This window comes from Neolamprologus brichardi, chromosome 11 (assembly GCF_056152115.1).
Source record: "Neolamprologus brichardi isolate AB-2024 chromosome 11, ASM5615211v1, whole genome shotgun sequence".
NCBI classification, from domain to species: domain Eukaryota; kingdom Metazoa; phylum Chordata; class Actinopteri; order Cichliformes; family Cichlidae; genus Neolamprologus; species Neolamprologus brichardi.
Genome location: NC_142114.1, coordinates 23,535,315 through 23,554,094, shown reverse-complemented (window position 1 = coordinate 23,554,094; position 18,780 = coordinate 23,535,315). Strand labels below are relative to the sequence as shown.

Genomic DNA, 18,780 nt, shown 5'->3' with positions numbered 1-18,780 from the left:
AATGCTTAAAATGTCCCGGTTTATAACTTCCGCCTTATTCATGTCACATGGCGACATGACTCGTTTTTCAAAACAAGATATGAGACTTAAAAAAGCTTCACTTTCGGTTAAAAGGGGCTGTCCCAGGATCGCGTATAAACGTATAACTCCTGCACTTGTGTCTGTCATTCTCAGAGCTGTTCATCCACTGTGATCATCATCATCATGAATTCTCTTGATTTGCTGAAGATGGCTGTAGTGTTGTCACTTGGTAAGTGTGTTTAAAACAGAACTAATCGGGAAATCACATGATAGTTTAAAAAGAAGATCTCGCTGCGTTTATTATGTCATACTGAGAAAATGTTTGAACCTTTGAAAATTTTTGCAACCAGAAATTTTCTGCTAGTATACTATAATTTCTTATTGTATTCCTCAGGCGTGTGCCTCGCTTTGGGTGCTGCCGTCAAGGAGGACATACCAGAAGTCGTAGCCCTTTCGGGTGAAGACGCTATCCTTCCCTGCAGAGCGAAATACAAGCCCGGTGTCGAGTACCTGGCAGTGAGATGGTACAAGGTAAAAACGCGTTTATCTTTGCTTACAAACTGCACATTAAGGGGGAAAAACATATGTCAATGTCTCCTTGTCAGATTGTTGGAAACTACTATCACTTTTTAATTTCTTTCTTCTTTGAAAGTCAAAGTATTTTTAGTAAACCATTTTAGTAAACAATGAATAGACTACGGCAATGAAAACACAAAGTACAGCAATGCGAGGTAGTGCCATTGTGAGTATGCTGTAGTAACAGGAGCAGTAGCAGTTAAAGAAGTATAAGTCTAATTAGGAATGTTAAAATAGGCTACTACTCAAAACATACTTTTCCTTCTATTTCTGCAGTAATAATAAAGGAGTAGGGGTAAAGTGAACAGCAGCAGTGAAAGGAACAGTAAACGTTTATTCAATCATTTTATTTCTCTTCTAAATACTATACTGTCATAAAGATTATTACTTGTCACAAGACACTCCTCAGCCTTTGTGTATAAAGGTTAGAATGATACTACAAACATGTGTGGTGATTATTTTAATCCTTGTTTTTATATTTTTATTTAGTCTAAAATAAAAAATGTTCAACAAAATGTGTGGCGTAAAGTAACTGTGGTTAATGGAGTAAAAGTTTAAAAAAAAAAGAAAAGAAGAAGTGCTATTTATAGTAGTGGCATATGTTTCCATTAACAGAAGTGATAATGACACTGACATCAGGCGTGTTTGGTTTGGCTGTCTAGTCTCAGATCCTGTTAGGTCATTCATCAGGCACATGACTCTAACACTGGACTGATGCTTTTTCAGGTTTCAGAGAGCCCATCGTCTGCTCGTAATGGCCTTTTGACCAGAGACCTCCCAGATGGTACGACGAGATGGTACGCTGGCGTGGAGAGAGATGTGGCGCTGGTCAACGAGACCCAGGACATCATCCTGGCCGACACAACGTGCAGTGACGCCGGCGTGTACATGTGTCACCTGGCAGCACCTGTGGGAGAGCAGAACCAGGACAGCTACGTTCGCCTGGTGCTGGCAGGTAAAAGTTTGTCCCAGTTGTCTCTGGGTTCTTTAGGTGCTCATGCATATTCAACAAACAGGCTTCCCAAACTTTCCCAAGTTCCCATAGGCATCCATGACTGAAATTTGACTCAGGGGGAACTTCCAAACATGAATCAACTGTTATATTTGGAGCATCAGCTTTACAAAACCATCACTCTTTGGCCCAAGGCATCGAGTGTGGGAATCATCTGTCAACCACATGATTTGGAAAACATCAAGAGCATTAGATTTCCATCAAAAGCTGGTTTAGAAGAAGCTTATTTTGGAAAAGCTTTTAAAGGCTTTTACGGTGGCTAATGCTGATGTTCAGCTTTTACTATTTTCTATATTTTAGCAAAGAAAGACAAAGAAAAGCTCATTGGTAAAGTCTGAGCAGATTTATTGGGATACCAAACAAGAGGGGATGTTTCCTTAGATATCTACAGCAAAGTGCACCTCGTGTTTTCTGATATGAAAGTTTGAAAAGTGCACAAAATCCAGCCACACAGGAGTTTCCTGTATGCAGAATAGCCTGACTAGGATCACAACCTGAGCTAGCACAGTGTGGTACAGTTCAAGTGAGTTCAAACTTGAGTAACTTTAATTTGTGTTTTCATTTTCAGATTGTCCAGCTGCTCCCACAGAAAGTCTGGAGAGAGATGATTATTTGATTCTTTTCGCCTCCGTAGTGATAATGATAGCACTTCTGCTGTCTTTCATAAGCTATGTAAGTAATGGAGGATAATTATATATAAACACACTAATATTTAAACCAATTTTCCACAAGAGATTTCTATTATGTGCATCCACTTAGAACCCAACTTACCTAATAATCATTTTGTTGTACTACCAAAAGATTGTAATGAGCATCTTTAAACATACTCAAACAATATGCATATGCTGGTCATTCTTAATCTAAATGTGTTTCTCACATCTCCACCACAGGTTTGTTTGACGAATGGATTGAGAGAAAGAAACAAACAACAACAGCAAGAAGAAACAACAAAAGAAGATTTTTTCCTGAACAAACCATTGGAACCAAAAGACTTGAAGTTGATCCAAAACCATCCACAAAGACTGTACTCTGTGTGTAAAGATGAGGACTAATGTTGGCCAATAGAATAAGTACACTCTGCCCTGACATGTGGAAACTGGTGGAAAATGGAAGATTATGCGACAACCTTTCAAAAATCATCAGAAAAGTCAGATATAGAGCTGGATCTCCACAGATGCCAAGATGCTGGAGAAACTGGTGACCTGGTTCAAAGAGCAGGCCCAGTAATCAGACGTAGGTTGGTCAGTCTGTGGGTTAAATATAAAAGAGCCACTGGTTAAGACAGAAAGACAGTGAATTTGCATGAGCAGTCAGTCAAAGATTCACATTTGTTTTGTAAAAACCGGAATTTTTCAGGTGATATGACTTTAATTGCGCCCCATAGCTAAAAGTTTTATTAAGAAAATGATGTTTTTCTGCAGGCAGACAAACACAAACATATAAAAACTGTACTGTCAAGTCAGGCAAACAGTGACCGTGCAGGATGGAGCCAAGAAGATGTGTCACACAAGATGTGTGAGTATCAGGAGTAAAAGGCACTGATGTTATTCATGAGACTGAAATGTCCCACCGTAGTAAGAGGATCTGTATTTTTATGTGTTTGTCAAGAATTCTAATGTTTACACAGAGGATGGATGCATTCCTACAAGTTTAAAGTGTCCACACTGAAAATTACTTTAAACTACCTGCTTTAAATGAGCCATGACAGAATCTAGAGTTCTGGATTCTGTTAATTGTTTTATGTTCTCATATTTTCTTGTTTTTTTTCTTTAAAGCAGACCTTTTAATAAGCTATTGTTATATAAGTGATTTTCTGGATTAAATCCATATTATTGACTTATTAATGTTGTAACTTGAAAAAAATATTTTGTTCAGAGACTTATTCTCAGGAAGTACCACATCTGTAAATTACCTTCAAGAACAACAACACCAAAACAAGGAGACCTTTGTCACTTGAAATGTTAAAAAATAAAGTGACCTTCTAAAGAAGAAGTGAAACATGATGACATATAGGAACACCCGTGATCTATTTGCATTTAGCGTGACATTTGTTTTGGGGAAAGTCCTAAGAGCGGGTCAGTGTAGTCTGGATTTATTTTTATCGGTCCACTTCTCTTTTTTTTATGTCCGCATTTAGGTCTTCGCCTGTTTGTGTCAACGTGTTTGGCAACAGACATAAAAGTTCTTTTGTTGCTGCTCCACAGCAACATGTATATTGCCTAAATCTTCAACAGAAAAAGAAGTTTGTGAAATCTACTTTCAGTCTGGGAACACTGATATTCTGCATTCAGTCAGCGTAACATGAGAAAATTATTGCTTTATTTTCTGTATCTCAATTAATGATTCATGGATACTTTTTTGATTCAATGATACACATAAGAAATGCATTGGTACTTCTTATGTGTATGTGCTTCTCCTAATGTTGTGTTGTTGATATTTTAAAAATGCATAAAAAAAACACTATATGGACACAGCTGCAGTACCAGTGATCTCCCAAATACTGCCTGTATATTAAATAAATACATTTTTGAGTTTGGATCTGTGTCTCTGCAGCTTTTTGGGGTCTGTTCATCAACTAAAGTGCAGCACATTAGTGTCTAATAATATATGACTGATCATGCATATATTTGGAAGTCAGAAATTACTCAGAAGCTTCTACCTCTCCTGGACAGACTCTGGGCATTCCTTGTTGCTTTCCAAACTCTCACATAAAATATAAGAGGTCATTAATAACTTGTGGGATCAGTTGTTCGATCTCCAGTTCCTTGAGTCTCCGTACTAAAGTGTTGTTGGGCAACATGCTTGGTTTGGGATTGGTGGATGGAGTTTGTAGTGTAAAAGTGTTCTTAGAGTAGAAAACCACTCTACCAGTCAGTGCCAGTAAATTTACTACAAACTGAAGTAGGTGATAATAGGAGTAGTTAGAAAAGCTAATTTATGAGTTATTACACTGACACTTCTAAGATGACAGCTGTTAAACTGCATCTTGGGCTTCATTGTTACCTGACAAACCTTACTAACTAGTAAGTGTAGTTAGACATGAGCTTGCTAAGAAATGAAGTGAAGAGCTGGGCAGCATGGCACTGCTTCCTCTCAACAGAACGATGCTGGAGTTGAACCACCTCTGTCAGCTTGTTCTGGGAAAATGCCAAGTGTTAGCTGGAACAGGCTCATGTGAACTGGATAAGCATTTAAAAAGGGGATAGATAGATAAATGGCTGCATTTGAAGTGAAGGGAGAGCTGACACAATGGTTAAGGAAGCTTTATATAGATGAATACATACAGTTCACTGTATATTATGGAATTAAGTTGCCGCTGGATGAATGCTAAGCTTCTAAATATATTTTATGTGTCATAATGGAAGCAGGGCAATCCCTCAACCTGAAGAGTATTGTATAAAGCTCTGTGAGTGTTCAGGGAGAGTAGTATTCTATTTTATTATTCTATTTTTTTTTTTTTTTTTATAAAACTGTGAAACTCCCTAAAGTCTTAATTGATTTCAGGGAACTTCGTGGAAAAGCGTTGCACCTGATGGGAAGGCACCTGAACTCGTAATACGGGAATACGACTTGGGTTTTCTTTAATGTTGAATGAGCAGGAAGTCAGACTTGTTCCTTGACCCTAAACAACTCAACTTCAAGGTTAACCAAGTTTCTTCCGCCGTCTTCACACTTCACCGTGTTTGAGTGGTTGGGACTTTTTCAAAGCAGCACTTCTTGTAAAACTCAGACCTCGCGTAGTTCTGCGGAACTGTACTTGTACTTTGTACAGTACAGTTCAGTAGAACTACGCTATGAACCAAAAGAACTCATTCTGTCGTTCGTATAAGACTAACGTAGACTATTAAAAACGTGCAACTTGAAGGTACAGCTCCATCTGGTTGTCGTGGCCGAGTGGTTAAGGCGATGGACTAGAAATCCATTGGGGTCTCCCCGCGCAGGTTCGAATCCTGCCGACAACGAAGCTTTTTGGCTTATTTTTTTTTTAAATGCAATTTGCAGTTCTACATTCTCCAGTTTTCAAAGAACTATTTTATTGTTCACAAATTAGCTTACATTAGTTTAAGCTAGGTGTGAATGTGCGAGTGAATGTGAGTGCGAATGGTTGTGTTGGCCCTGCGACAAACTGGCGACCTGTCCAGGGTGTACCCCGCCTCTCGCCCTATGACAGCGCCCTCAGCGACCCTGAAAGGGATAAGGGGAAGTGAATGGATGGATAGATAGTTTAAAAACGGTTGTTCTAATGTTATGAGCAACGAAAGAACAACTAACAGTACATCCTGTCACATTTTCAAAATAAAATAAGTAATAAAATAAGCGTTCTAATTAAACTTATTGAAACACAATATATTACAGAGCTACAAAACAGAACAAAATCATGACTGAGATTTATAAACATTTAAAAACAACACAGATGACCAAAGTGCTGTACAACTAAATGAAATAAAACACAGCAAGAAAAATACAAATAGCTCTAATAAATACAAATAGCTCTATTTATAAATATCCCATTATAAATAAACATCCCAATATATAATAGAAGTTGCGTGCCCATGTTGTCAAATGTAATTATTTGATAGTTACCTGTAAGATATCATTATACTTTAACCTGAAAAAAGGTTAGACATAGACCTTTGTTTCTTCTGTTCAAAGTGTGTGTTCCTGTATGGGTTTTTTTTGGGTCTCACTGCTATCTTGAGTATTTCTTTCTTCTACTGATTTTCATTCGCAATCTCTCTAGAGAACAATGACCCCACTTCTCCAGACCCTATTTTATCAGGTCCCTACTCTCATTATAGATAACACTGTTGTCTACAAACGTCATAGTCCAGGAGATTCATGCCTGACCTACATATGCCAGGTAGACACAAACATCTGCAAACCAGCAGAGGCTCTGGGGCAAATCCCTAATGTAATACCTAATGTCAAGTATAAATTAAAACCTTCTTTGAGCATGATTCAATTTAGACTTTTATTTTGAAGATACCGCAGCTCGCCTTCCGCCATGTTCCACTGTTGCTTAGCAACGACGAACGCTCTCATGGTTTCGGCCGCTAGCTTGTGCTGATTAGCTGGAGTGGGGGTACAGCATTCTGTCGGATGAACTCTTTACGATGGATGATGAAGATTTGGACGAGTTGCTGGATGAAGTCGAGAAAAAGTTTTGTCGCAACGTTTCAATCGCGTCCTCAGCGGCTCGCACCAACTCAAATGTGATTGGAAAAGACGAGAAAGACAAAGACGGACAGAAAAGGCACGGGTAAACAAAGCTAACTTGGCTAGCACATGTCAGGTATAAGTTAGCTGAGCATTACTTCAGCTTCCATGCATTGCTACTATTTAACTTAATAATCAGTTCAGTTTATATTCAATGGCTTCAGCGTTTTCAAATTATACTAGAAACTGCCGAAATATGCAGAATATGGGTTATTGTAGATACAGAGGTTTGCTCTTAAAAACAGTCATTAATATCTGTCACCAGCACCTGCTACAACCCCAAGACACTAACCCATGTATTTGTTTCTGATTTAGTGCCACAAAGCCTAAACGGTCAGTGAACAGTGTCACTGAGGATATTGACGCCCTGCTAGAGGAATTACAGGAGGAAGACTGCAGTCATTTCCCTCAGCCAAAGGTAAGATTGACTTGAACCCGCTCGGAATTCTGGAAAGAGAACTGTGAATTACAAGAAGGCACGGCATATAGGAAAGCTTGCCAAGTACACCTTAAAACATCTTTTAAGTCTTGCATATGATTGAGGGTCACACTGCTGTCATATACTTTAAGTTTTTAACTGATGCTGAGCTGGCACTGCTTGTATCTGAAATTGTTAGGAAGGCTTAATCTTGTGTTGTGGTCCCATAATCTTATTTTGCACTGCTGTATCATGTCTGAAGTGATGAAGTCATGAATGAAATGCACAGGTGTGCTTTCTTCTTTCTCAGGCTCGGGATCCTCATAAAATCTTACCAAGAGCTGGTGTTGGCCCTCAGGCTGGCATGCCCCAGAGATTTTATCAAGCCTTAGCAATAAGTATATTTATTCAACTAGTTTCACTTCACATGTTTGTTTTCATGTAGGACCACAGAGTAAGTTCAAAATGTCAAGATTAATTTATCTCAATATCTGCATTCAGGTTAAGCACTTACACAAAGGTAGTTATTACCTTCATAAGTCAACCCGGCATTTGTCAGCAGTGCCTGATAGGAATATGTGTGGTTTAGTGCTTTAGTCAGTAAGCCTTGAAAGGCCCTATATACATTCACCAGCCATTTCATTAGGTATACACCAGTTAAGTGGTTGTTAATGCAAATCCAATCTAAATAGCCAATCACACGGCATACAGTCAATGTATTTAAGCATGCTGATGGTCTAGACAAGCTCCTTAAGTTCAAGCAGAGAATCAGAAGAAAGATGATTTTAGTGATTTTTGAATGTGGCATAGTCATTGGTGACATGGTCTGGGTCTAGCTGGTCTACGTATATCATAAAACGCTGATCTGCTAGGATTTTCTTACACAACCATCTTTGCAGAGAATTTTCTGGAAAAGAGAAAATATCCAGAGAGCAGCAGTTTTCGGGGTCAAAATGCCTTGACCCAGAGAGGTAAGAGGATTAAGGCTGTGGGCTGAATGGAAGGCAACAGTTACTCAAAAAACCACTTGCGAGAGACCAGGAATGCAGATGAACATCTCTAAATGCACAAAACATCAAAGTTTGAAGCAGATGAGCTACAGCTGCAGAAGAGCACACCAGGTGCCACTCCTCTGTGGTCACTGCTTTTTAGAAAACTGATAGTTAGCAAAAAGTGATTTTTATACGTGTTGATTTGCAGCACAAGTTACCATCGCAGTGTATTCTTATAAGAAGTCAACCGCTTTTTAGGGTAAAACTTTAAGTTACTTTAATAGATCTCTAATGTTGCTTGAAAGTACGGTCCTCTGATTGTTCATGAGCCACAGTTTGAGAGCCACAGTCTTACAGTGCCCAATGAATGAAGCAGGGAGTAGCCTTAACTTGGATAATTGAGCTGATAGACAGGTATACTGAGGGGAAAAAACAGAAAATTATTGTTTGAAACTATTCTCAAAGGAGTTGCATTAGCTAATCATGATAATTTTGCATAAAGTGAGGGAAAATATATAATAAAAGTAGAGGATACACAGTTTCCAGTAACAAAATTCCAAATATTTAATGTGTGTCAGCTATTAACTAAATGGATGATGTGACAAGTTGACTTATTAGGCAAGAGCAAGCCAAAAAATGTGCTATATAAAACAATTACACTAATTAAATAAATTGCTGCCACAAAGAACCCCATAACACACACACACACACACACACACACACACACACACAGGAAATATCTGTTCCTAATACACTGTAGTTCCCTGCTATGCAATTTGTTACATTTTTTCCTCTGTTTTGCCTTTGTGCCTTAGAAATTGTTCAGTTCAGCATCAATTTAACAGAAAAGCTATGATCAACCAATTTGACCAATAAAAAGAAAGTTAGTGACCAGCAGGTAAACACAGCGGAGCATTTCAAGCTGGAGAACCAGATACTCAAAGGATTTCTTTTTTCAAGTGGGGGCAAAATCTATTAATTTAGGTACGGCTCAAATTCTTATGTTCAAAATTATTTTTCAGATCCTCCAAATAACACATGACTCAGCCGCTCTGGTCCTCTGACAGAGGGAAACTCGGTCACTCGGTCACAACACTAAAACTGGCTGTGACCAGCTATGTTTGGTACAAAGAGGATGCAGCACAGGCACCAGGAGCGGGTTCTAAGAAGAGGCAGGTGGAAGAATACAATTATGTGAAACACTTAAAGTGAAGTGCCGATATCTAGGTTCAGCTTCTGCCTTCACAGTCAGATATTATTATGATGTACCTGTCTCATCTTCAAGTCTTTACCTGCATTATGAATAACCAGTTAGAGCCATAAACATACACCTGGGTTTTCAAATGTGACTAAGTCAGTTTAAGAAAGAAATAACTCTTTTTTTTTTTTTTAACCTTTCATTTTAGGCTGAGCAGTTTCCTAAAGGGCCACATGTGGAAAAGAGGCTTCCATCTCAGTCGGGAGGGAGAAAGTAAGTCTTTTAGTTTATTCAAACTTTAAAAAAAAAAACAACAAAAACATGCAGGCATGCAATAATCACAGGATGCAAGGAAGTTAAACTGCATTTGTCTCGGAGTTAGTATTTCTACATGTGCCATAAGTTTGGATATTCACTAAATCAGTGTATGGAGGATAGTTAACCAAGATAAAAGTCAGTAACAAATTATGTGGAAGCGTATCAGTGGCCAGATAAAAGTCTTTATATTAAATATAAAAGTAACAACCAGGTTGTGTGTTTGTTCAGGCTGTGTATCCTGTTTATGCAGGATTTTGATTTTCTTGCTCTTTCTGTTTGTCTGGACACAATCTGCACTGTGTGTTCTGCATCCAGGTGCTGTCCTGTTTTTATTGGCGGGAGCTCTGTCGCAAATGGTGTCGGAACAGCCGCATCCAAGAGGTGTGAAAAAATAATTTCATACTGAGAGCGTCTGTCAGGTCTCGTCTGGTCCTGGTTTATAAAGATGTAGAACTCTAGGATCCACAACATACTTTTTATTAGTTTAAATAAATTATACCACGGTGCATTTTCAAATGATTATAGACCAATGAGTGATTACCTATAGTGTGTATTCATTGCCTATTGCAAATAATAACTGACTGTATACCAATAGATCATGTGACCAGCTGAGGTGTATATCCTGCGACTTTCGGGTGCTGATGTTTGATGACTGTGAGTGGGATTCAACCTGTGATTACCTGTTTCTCAGGTGAGTCTGCAGGCTCAATGCCATGTTTTTCTCATCTTGACAAGAAAATGCGTGATTAAAGAAGTTTTAAAGAGGAACACGAGTAACAGATTTAAATTGGTACCTCATGTATGGCGCTAGTGGTCACCTTTTGTGTTTTACATATGGTGTGTCTATGGGAATGTATTTAAGGTAGACACACGAACACCTCACCTGCTTCCAGTGTAGGCTTAGCCTCTACAGACTGTATATGCAGTTTAGTGTGCTCTGCTAGTACTTCTTAAAAACTTTGGTTTTTGGTCAGCCTATAACCTTCAAGTGATTGATCGGGATAATTTATGAGCCCAGCAGTGATTATTTTTAAATATTTGAACTTTATCTGCAACTTTTCATTGAAACTTTCATAGTTTTTTACAGGAATTATGATGACTTAGAATAGTAAGATGTGCAGCTGCATAAGGCTTGTTGCCAAAGTTGATGATGAAAATGTTTTGATTACTTTTTACATAATTCTAGTTTTCAGTCACGTTTAAGTCTATTAGAACATTTTAGAATATCTGTCACATATAAATGAAACACCAGAGGTGAGATAAACACGAGTAAAGCCATCAGAAAAAATATAATAAAATGACCCCACTCTGGCATTTTAGTCTCTAGAATAGCTTGGTCTCTTGAGACTCAAAGCCACTCACCACTCCTTTCATCAGTTTCAAATGTTTCCCAGCTGTGAACTTTTCAGATAAAACAGATTTTTTTTCTGCTTCATTTTTCCTCTTGAACACATAAAAACAAAATACAAAAACTTGCAAGGAAAACAATACATTTGAATCAAAATAACTATATTTGTCTATAAATTTGCCATACATATTTTTAAACCTGCTACTGGTTTTATCTTGTGACACCCCCCACCCCTCCCCCAACACACACACACACACACACACACACACACACACACACACACACACACACACACACACACACACACACACACACACACACACACACACACACTTATTGTCATCCTTATTGGGGATCCTAGGTTACCAACCAGTACCAGTGGGGCTGTACAGAAGTGAACTTCCACAGCATTTCATTGTTCTCACCACTTTTCGACTTATGTGGCATCAATTTGATGATCCATAACACACACACTGAGATCCCCTGTGTGAGTTTCAACTATATTCACTCCACCTTCCCCACAAAGCCAGGGAGCAGTGATAAAGTAGTCTGTTACACATAAGTGCAGATCAGTTGTTGTGGACTTTAGCTGTATGTTGTGTGCGTACTGAGTAGTGTGCCATGTTCTGACAGGTAACAGTGTGAAACTGAATGAGGCCAATTTATTGATGCAGCAGAGGGACCAAAAAAAAAACCTCTGAACATGACATCATCATCTGGAATGAGGCTTTACTGGCCAATCAAGTATGAGCAAACACATTTGTACCCAAATAACATGAAAGTCATGAAATCCTATTTTACAGTATTAAAAGCCTCTGTGCTGCCTTTTATTATTTTATAAGGAATTTCCTGGATGTTTATCTTAATACCAACATTGTTAAGTGTGAGACTCCAAATTATCCACAACTCTTACTCACACATAATGTCAGGAAGGCTGGAGATTTTGGGGATATTGAATGAATGTTCTAATTATTATAGTCTACTCATATTGTAAGTATGTAAGTGAATTATAAAAGTCTTTCATTGCTTGTGCTCTATTACAGAACCCTTTCAGTATCTCAGTGTTTCAGTCTTAGTGCATGGAATGGCTCATTGACCAAAACAGTGTTTTTCACTTGTTCCCATATTTGGGACAGTGGACTTGTTGGTGTCATTACCTTTACCATATAAAGCACCTTAAGGTGACCGTTTTTGAATTGGCACAATATAAAAATGAATCACAAGGCATAAAAATTGAATTTAAATGTTTATGTGTTTTAAGAAAATTAAATTATTATTTTTTCTCAAGATTTATTGGGTTTTTGTGCTTGACCAGATGGGGGCAGTATTGTTCTGTGGAGCTGCTTTTAAATGTATATGTTTTTGTTTTTTTTCCTTCTAGACGAGCTGAACTCTGAGTAAAGTAGAACAGGGCACATTGTAAAACATGTTCAGCCCTCATTAATCCACCCACAGTCCAGATAAGAGCAGTTACCTTTCCCAAATGGAAACAATTCAGCATCTGCAGATCTTTGTGACTAGAATATAAACAACCACACTAACCTACTCCCACACCCTTGTTAAGCCTATCCAGAAAACTATAAACTAAGCAGACTGCTGGTACAAGCTTACAGACTGAGTATCACAGTTATATAAATGTGACCATATTAGGTTTTCTTTCTGTAAACTTTCTCTTGACAGAATTCACATAATATCTTAGTTATCTGTGAGTCGTGCTACTTGTCAGACAAGCAGCAGTCTGTTTTTACTCTTGTTGCTTGTGTTTACAACCCAGTTCATAGATTTCTTTCTGTTGCTCAGAAAATATATGAAAACAAAGTTCATAAGGACATAAATAATTAGTAATATGTGATATTGTGAATGCAGTTTGAACTACACAAACAGGTTCATCCTCATGCTTTTATCTACTTATGATGATGTGAGAAATGAGCTTTCCATAATTTTAATACTAAAGCAGTAGAATACCATTCAGATAACACCACACAGGGGACCTTCATTAATGTTACAACAGGTAATGGTGTCATTTTGTCCGCACGTGCAGCTGCAGCAGGGACAAAGGTTGACTTCTGGTGACGCTGTCACTCGTTATTGCGGCGGTTCTTAGACTATGGCGGGTCACACTAATGGGCCACAGATAATCAGGTGAAAAGTATGAAGTGAGACTAAGGTGTCTGACCATTATTTAAGTAAAGTAAGTATTTGAGTAAAAGTTTGAGAGCTACTGTAAAGGCAAATAAATAAATAAATAAAGGAACTGAGGGTTTAACTGAACAGTGAGGCTGATTAACGTCTGTGTCAAATGTATGGAGAGCCTACAGTGTGGGTGATGTCGTTGCCAGCATTTGTACCTGCACATGGTGTGACTGCATTGTTCTATTTGCAGGTGACTTTCTCTTTTCAAGTTGATCGATTCTCTTCCATTTCAATAGCTGAAAATACGTAGGTGTAAATAAATTGATTGATAATACTTTATTCATCCCAAGGGAAATTGGGTTAAGGCTGATGGTGCTAAGACACTGATTCATGATTGAGTCTACATTTCTTTAAATATTATTGGAGATTGGATTGAAGTCAAATTTGTTAGTAGATTAGCTGATGGTGAAATTCTGGTCCAGTACCATTCTTAAAAAAATTGCCTTAATTCCTCAAAAACAGAATTTATTTGCATCAGTTGGCAATGTGATCTTAAAGCATTCCATCTGATCCTTTCCGAATAAGGAAAACTCAGTCTAGACATATTTTCACTTTGACAATGGAAACAAAATAACCTCATTAATGAAGAAAAATTGCTCCCCCATGTACCAGATGTCTATGGACATTATTTTGTGGATTAAGTCTCTTTTAAAAATAAATCTGAATTGAGTTGAAAAGAGAAAGGTTGTCATTTCAGGCCTTTACACTAACACGAATTCAACCTAATTTCAGCCATTCATCCATACCCCACTGAGCAATTTTCTGTTGATTATGGGTCTGAAAGGGCGTGTAAATGGTACAGAGCTGTCGAGATTAAAATCATGTTCATTGTGGTTCAGAGGTGAAAGTTTAGTAGATGTCTAGATCACACATAAAGTTACTTTCAGGTGCTCCTTATTCACAATGGGTCACCACAGCGGTTATCTCCACACGCTTAATCTGGCAGATTTCACCAGACTTCACAGACTTTCACCTGTTAGGCAAATATGTAACTACAGTTTTAAATCCAGTCTTTGTCCAAAGCAAAGCATGTTTCCCATGGGGTTATGCCTATACCGCATGGTGAGCTTATTTGCATGGAAGTCTGGGAAATCAAAACTTGTGGTCCCCACAATAGTAAGCATGGTGAGGCTGTGGTTAGATCTGCTGCCTTGTAGTCTTGAAGACTGCAGAGAAAATGTTTCCTTCAATTTTTTTATGTGATAAAAAGGCTTTTCAGCCTTTACTTTTTATGAAATTCTTAATCCTGTTTAGATGCCCATCAAAGTTGTCTTCTACATCTTTTCACCTAACTTCTGCTAAGTAGAAGGGAGATATTCTCAATCTCGTGACATAAAATATAAAGTTGTAATAGAGGAGCTGTTTGGTGCTTGGGTCTGTATAGTTTCCTTCTGAAAGACAACACAGATATGCATGTAGGATAGATCGATCGATAGGCAGGTGGGTAGGTGGTGATTTATGAGTAATATCGGAATTAATATATAAGTACATACACAAAAGATCTAATACATCTAAATGAGTTGTTGTTAGTGTGCGGGTAAAACACCAGAAATCTTCTGACTATGAAAGGTTTCCAGAGTATATAGAAACGGTGAAGCTGGCTCTGTGAAGCTTAAGACGGTCTTAAAGTGTTTTTCACTGGAAAGTGCAGGAAACCTTAACGTATGCGTCCAGAAGGCTTTTAGTGCTTGGGAAGACATTATGAGATGTTAAGAAGGCTGTAAATGTGTCAAGTTTTCACACCAGGATATACCTAAAGATATACATCCACACCAATGACATGTTAGCACTTAGCAATGTTTTTACGCCACAAGTGTGCAATTTACTTTTAGTGTGACTTTAGGTTCAGAGCACTTTGAAGCACTCAGGAGCACTCAGGATGATGAGTTTGCCCTTCATGTCATCACGTCAGTGTTATCCTCAAGCTTCAGTCCGTTAGGAGTAGAGCTTCGACCTTTCAGCTACAAAAGGTGAAGTTTAAAAAAAAAAAGAAGCATCACATTGGAGGCATGTACATATGCACTTCATAGCCTCTAAATGTAAATGTAGGGAAAACATATTCACATGCAAATTGACTTTTCTTTTTTACAGACCGGGTGACAGATTAAAATAAAAGTTATGCTATAATCTATTCAAACACATTTTACTGGAGGGTTAAGCTACCGAGCTGTAATTTAATTTCACACTTGATCTGTGTTGAACTAATTAAATTCATTGTTTTTGTCTGAATAGTACATTAAGTAGTTTACCCATAATTTGTTAATAAGGAATATCGTGTTTTCTGTCCTCAGTGGTCTGAGTAGGCTTTCCTAAACAGGCGTTTCCTTTCACACTAATTTGACATTTGGCTGGTCATGTGTAGCTTATGCATCCATTACTACCCACACGGTTGTTGTTTCTTGTTAATTAAGAGGCTTACACGAGGACATTAACAGTGATAGAAGTGCTCGTCTGCTGTGCCTATAATTTTAAAAGCAAAAGGGAGTGGCACAGTATGCAAATTTAGAATTGTTTGCATAATTTTCTACTCATAAATTATTATGGGGTGACCTGCATGACACCGATTTTATTTCAAGCATAAAGCAGAAGTTAAAAAAACATCAACCTCAAACAGCACAAAGCTAGAGGAAAATACGTGTTAAGCACACTTGAGCGTAATGTTAATGACTGTCTGTATTCATTTGTCACGCATAAGCATGCATTTTAATTTAGCGAAGATCAGGGTACTGTTATGGATGAATCTAGGTCAGTGGGTCAGGATTATTCATATTGGACTATTACTGGTGTAATCTTTAAATATGTTTGATTTTACGTTTTCATGTCTAAATCAAATGTTTCATATTTAATTACAGTGTTTAACGCAGTGCTGAACACATATATTCGACCGCCTGTCATAAAAACAAAGAAATACAAAAAATTCAGAAATCTGTCAAAAACTTGTTTAAACCTAAAAATGACATTTGCATTTATAAGCAAATAACAAACCAAATTCATGTTTTTCTACCCAAATTTGAGCCGGCACTTTGGACGTCTCAGAAATATATCAAGCCAGACATTTAACAACTAAAACTAACAAAGAACTGTAATTTAGCATCTTCATCAAAAAGTAATCATCCATGCATCCATCTATTCAAAAAAAATATGATAATGTGCTTTACTATTTTCTTTTCAGCTTTTTTTGGAAATTCGGAAACATGGAAAGGTTTGATTAAAGAGTTTGTGCGCACCGGTCATTGTTAATCACTGTATATTTAAAAGATAAAAAATAAGTCATTATATAGTTATTTCCGATGAATGACTTTGATTCCTTTATCTAGATCATTCAATTTCATCATTTAATATCTAAGGATGTTAAAATTCACATTTTTTCTCTCCTCATGCTAAAGCCAGGACTTTAACTCAGTGTTTCCTAAGTTGCAGAGTTTCAGTACTGACTGATGTAAAATCCGCAATGAAAAGACTTGCATTGAAATGAAAAGACCTACTTTAACCCAAACTGACACAGTATAGGTTGGTATTATTGTTTGTGTTTTTGGAAAGGTTACTATATGGATGATATTTGTCATGGAGGATAGATCATTGTAACAGTGTATACATGATCGAAAACAAAGAAGTAGAAGTGTACTTTAACTTCTATCTACTTTTAATTAATTACTGGAATGCTGCAGCCTTTCTGTTTATTGTCATCAATCATGTTCATTCTTTTAAGGAAATAATTTTCCATGTTTAGTGGCTGCTTCCAGGATGAGCAAAAGTCATGTCAGACTGGTTTCTTGAAACATAACAAAGAGCTCTGGTGATGCATTAAAACGGACGATTGTATCAACTCTGAAGAAATTATGTGATGGCGTTGTGTCAAACTCAAAGGATTGTTTCCAACATCCTGTGGAATCCATGACTGCACAAATTGAGGTTGTTTTGTGAGCAAACTGAGGTCCTGAGTGTACCCATCTACCAGTTACAGAGCAGCACTGACATCAGTTTAAAGTGGTGTTTGTGTCCAAAGAACATTATTTTTTAAATTACAAACTTCCGAAAAAAATTAACTGTCTCTAAAGCAGCTAGATTTTCCCCTTACTTCACCGTCTAGTCTCTAACTGTATCCATCTGCTGTTTGGTGAAGTCTGTCAGAGGCTGTGTGATGAAAACACTGTCTGAGCTGCTGGAAACACAGAAATGGAACCAGTCGGTCAGTGCGTTTCATATGATAAAGATTCCTTTATTGTCGCTATACTTTGGCATCATACAGTGAAATTGGAGCAGAGCTTACGTTTCAGCAGACTAGCATACTTACATTCTTACATGCTTTTCACTCATGCATAGTTGCGGTGTATGTTTTTTTTTGTTTTTTTTCCCTATAATTTCTGACATTAACAAAAATGTTTCTTAATCAGATGACTTTCTGTAAAATTGCAAAATTATCGCTTTGGTCATTCTACGTATCTGTCATGTAACAGATATAAAAATATACGCATCTGTTCATAGCTAAAAAGTTCCTTAAGGGCAAGAATCCTTTTTTTTCTCTCGCTTTCATCTGTGCATGTCAGATATTTTGTCCTTCCAGCAGATTGCTCTGCACACATTATTTAATTTATCTCTTATTGAGTTTGAAATGGAAAAGTTAGTACTGCGCAGTAGGATCACAGAGGAGCTGTCTGCAGGGCTGCAGCTGGAAGGGTAAGGTCTTATCCTTGTAACGATTAAAGTTCACTGTCTGTCTTTCTCTGCCGGCAGGAACAACATGCCGGAACGTCAGAAGCTCGGAACCAAGCTGAAGAAGAGGAGAGGCTTGCGGGCGTACGCCTGCCAGTGCAGCTGGATCTCCACGTTAGAGCCGACAGACCTCAGGGACCAACCTCAGCTCACATGGGTCTGTGGCAAACACCAAGACTGATTTTCCCTAACCCCTAACCCTCAGTGCTAGAAAGACTGTCATCTCATTGGACGGCCACTTTAGTGTTCAAGAAGTACAAAAAAAACTCCAAAATTTCTGAAAATGTAGGAGTTTTTTTTAAAATATTGTATAAATGGACTGATTCTTATATAGCGCTTTTCTACTTTCCCAGAGTACTCAAAGCGCTCTATACAACATGCCTCATTCACCCAATCACACCCATTCTCACAAGCACTTTATCTATACGTAGTGCTTTCTAAGTACATTCACACACATTCATACTCCGATGGATGCATCGGACAGCAAGTTGGGGTTAGTATCTTGCCCAAGGATACTTGACATGCAGACTGGAGGAGCCAGGGATCGAACCACCAACCTTCCGATCAGTAGGTGACCTGCTCTACCTCCTACAGCCACCCAGGACAACAGGACAAAACTGCAAACGTGAACACATTTCTTTCTCACTCTTAACTGAAGTCTTTCATTGAACTACCAAATAAACAAATTGGTATTCTCTCTGGCCAGACATGTGGCAGCACTTCTGCTATAATTTTGTTTGTATTTAACAAAATAAAAATGCAGACAAAGGTGTA

At 37.9% G+C, this 18,780-nt stretch overlaps 2 protein-coding genes and 1 non-coding gene across 4 annotated transcripts; all 3 read left to right on the top strand.

Moving 5' to 3' along the window:
• The first annotated feature begins 140 nt into the window (after positions 1-140).
• Positions 141-3,977, top strand: cd83 (CD83 molecule). The gene is given in 6 exon segments (XM_006791757.3): positions 141-250; positions 416-552; positions 1,324-1,552; positions 2,178-2,281; positions 2,500-2,608; positions 2,611-3,977. Coding segments are annotated over 6 exon segments (663 nt in total). The 5' UTR covers positions 141-204; the 3' UTR covers positions 2,649-3,977.
• A 1,512-nt stretch (positions 3,978-5,489) lies between these two features.
• Positions 5,490-5,571, top strand: trnas-aga (transfer RNA serine (anticodon AGA)). Its single transcript has one exon. It is a non-coding gene; the product is annotated as a tRNA-Ser (tRNA).
• A 1,087-nt stretch (positions 5,572-6,658) lies between these two features.
• Positions 6,659-18,780, top strand: cfap418 (cilia and flagella associated protein 418). 2 transcript variants are annotated; one of them, XM_087848385.1, is made up of 6 exons: positions 6,659-6,863; positions 7,142-7,244; positions 9,643-9,707; positions 10,068-10,133; positions 10,348-10,443; positions 18,028-18,780. In XM_087848385.1, exons 1-6 carry the CDS (start codon positions 6,724-6,726, stop codon positions 18,185-18,187), a joined length of 630 nt encoding a protein of 209 aa, XP_087704511.1. In that variant the 5' UTR covers positions 6,659-6,723; the 3' UTR covers positions 18,188-18,780. The 2 variants fall into 2 exon arrangements, with proteins under 2 accessions (XP_087704511.1, XP_087704510.1); XM_087848384.1 differs by having other exon boundaries at positions 6,659-6,869.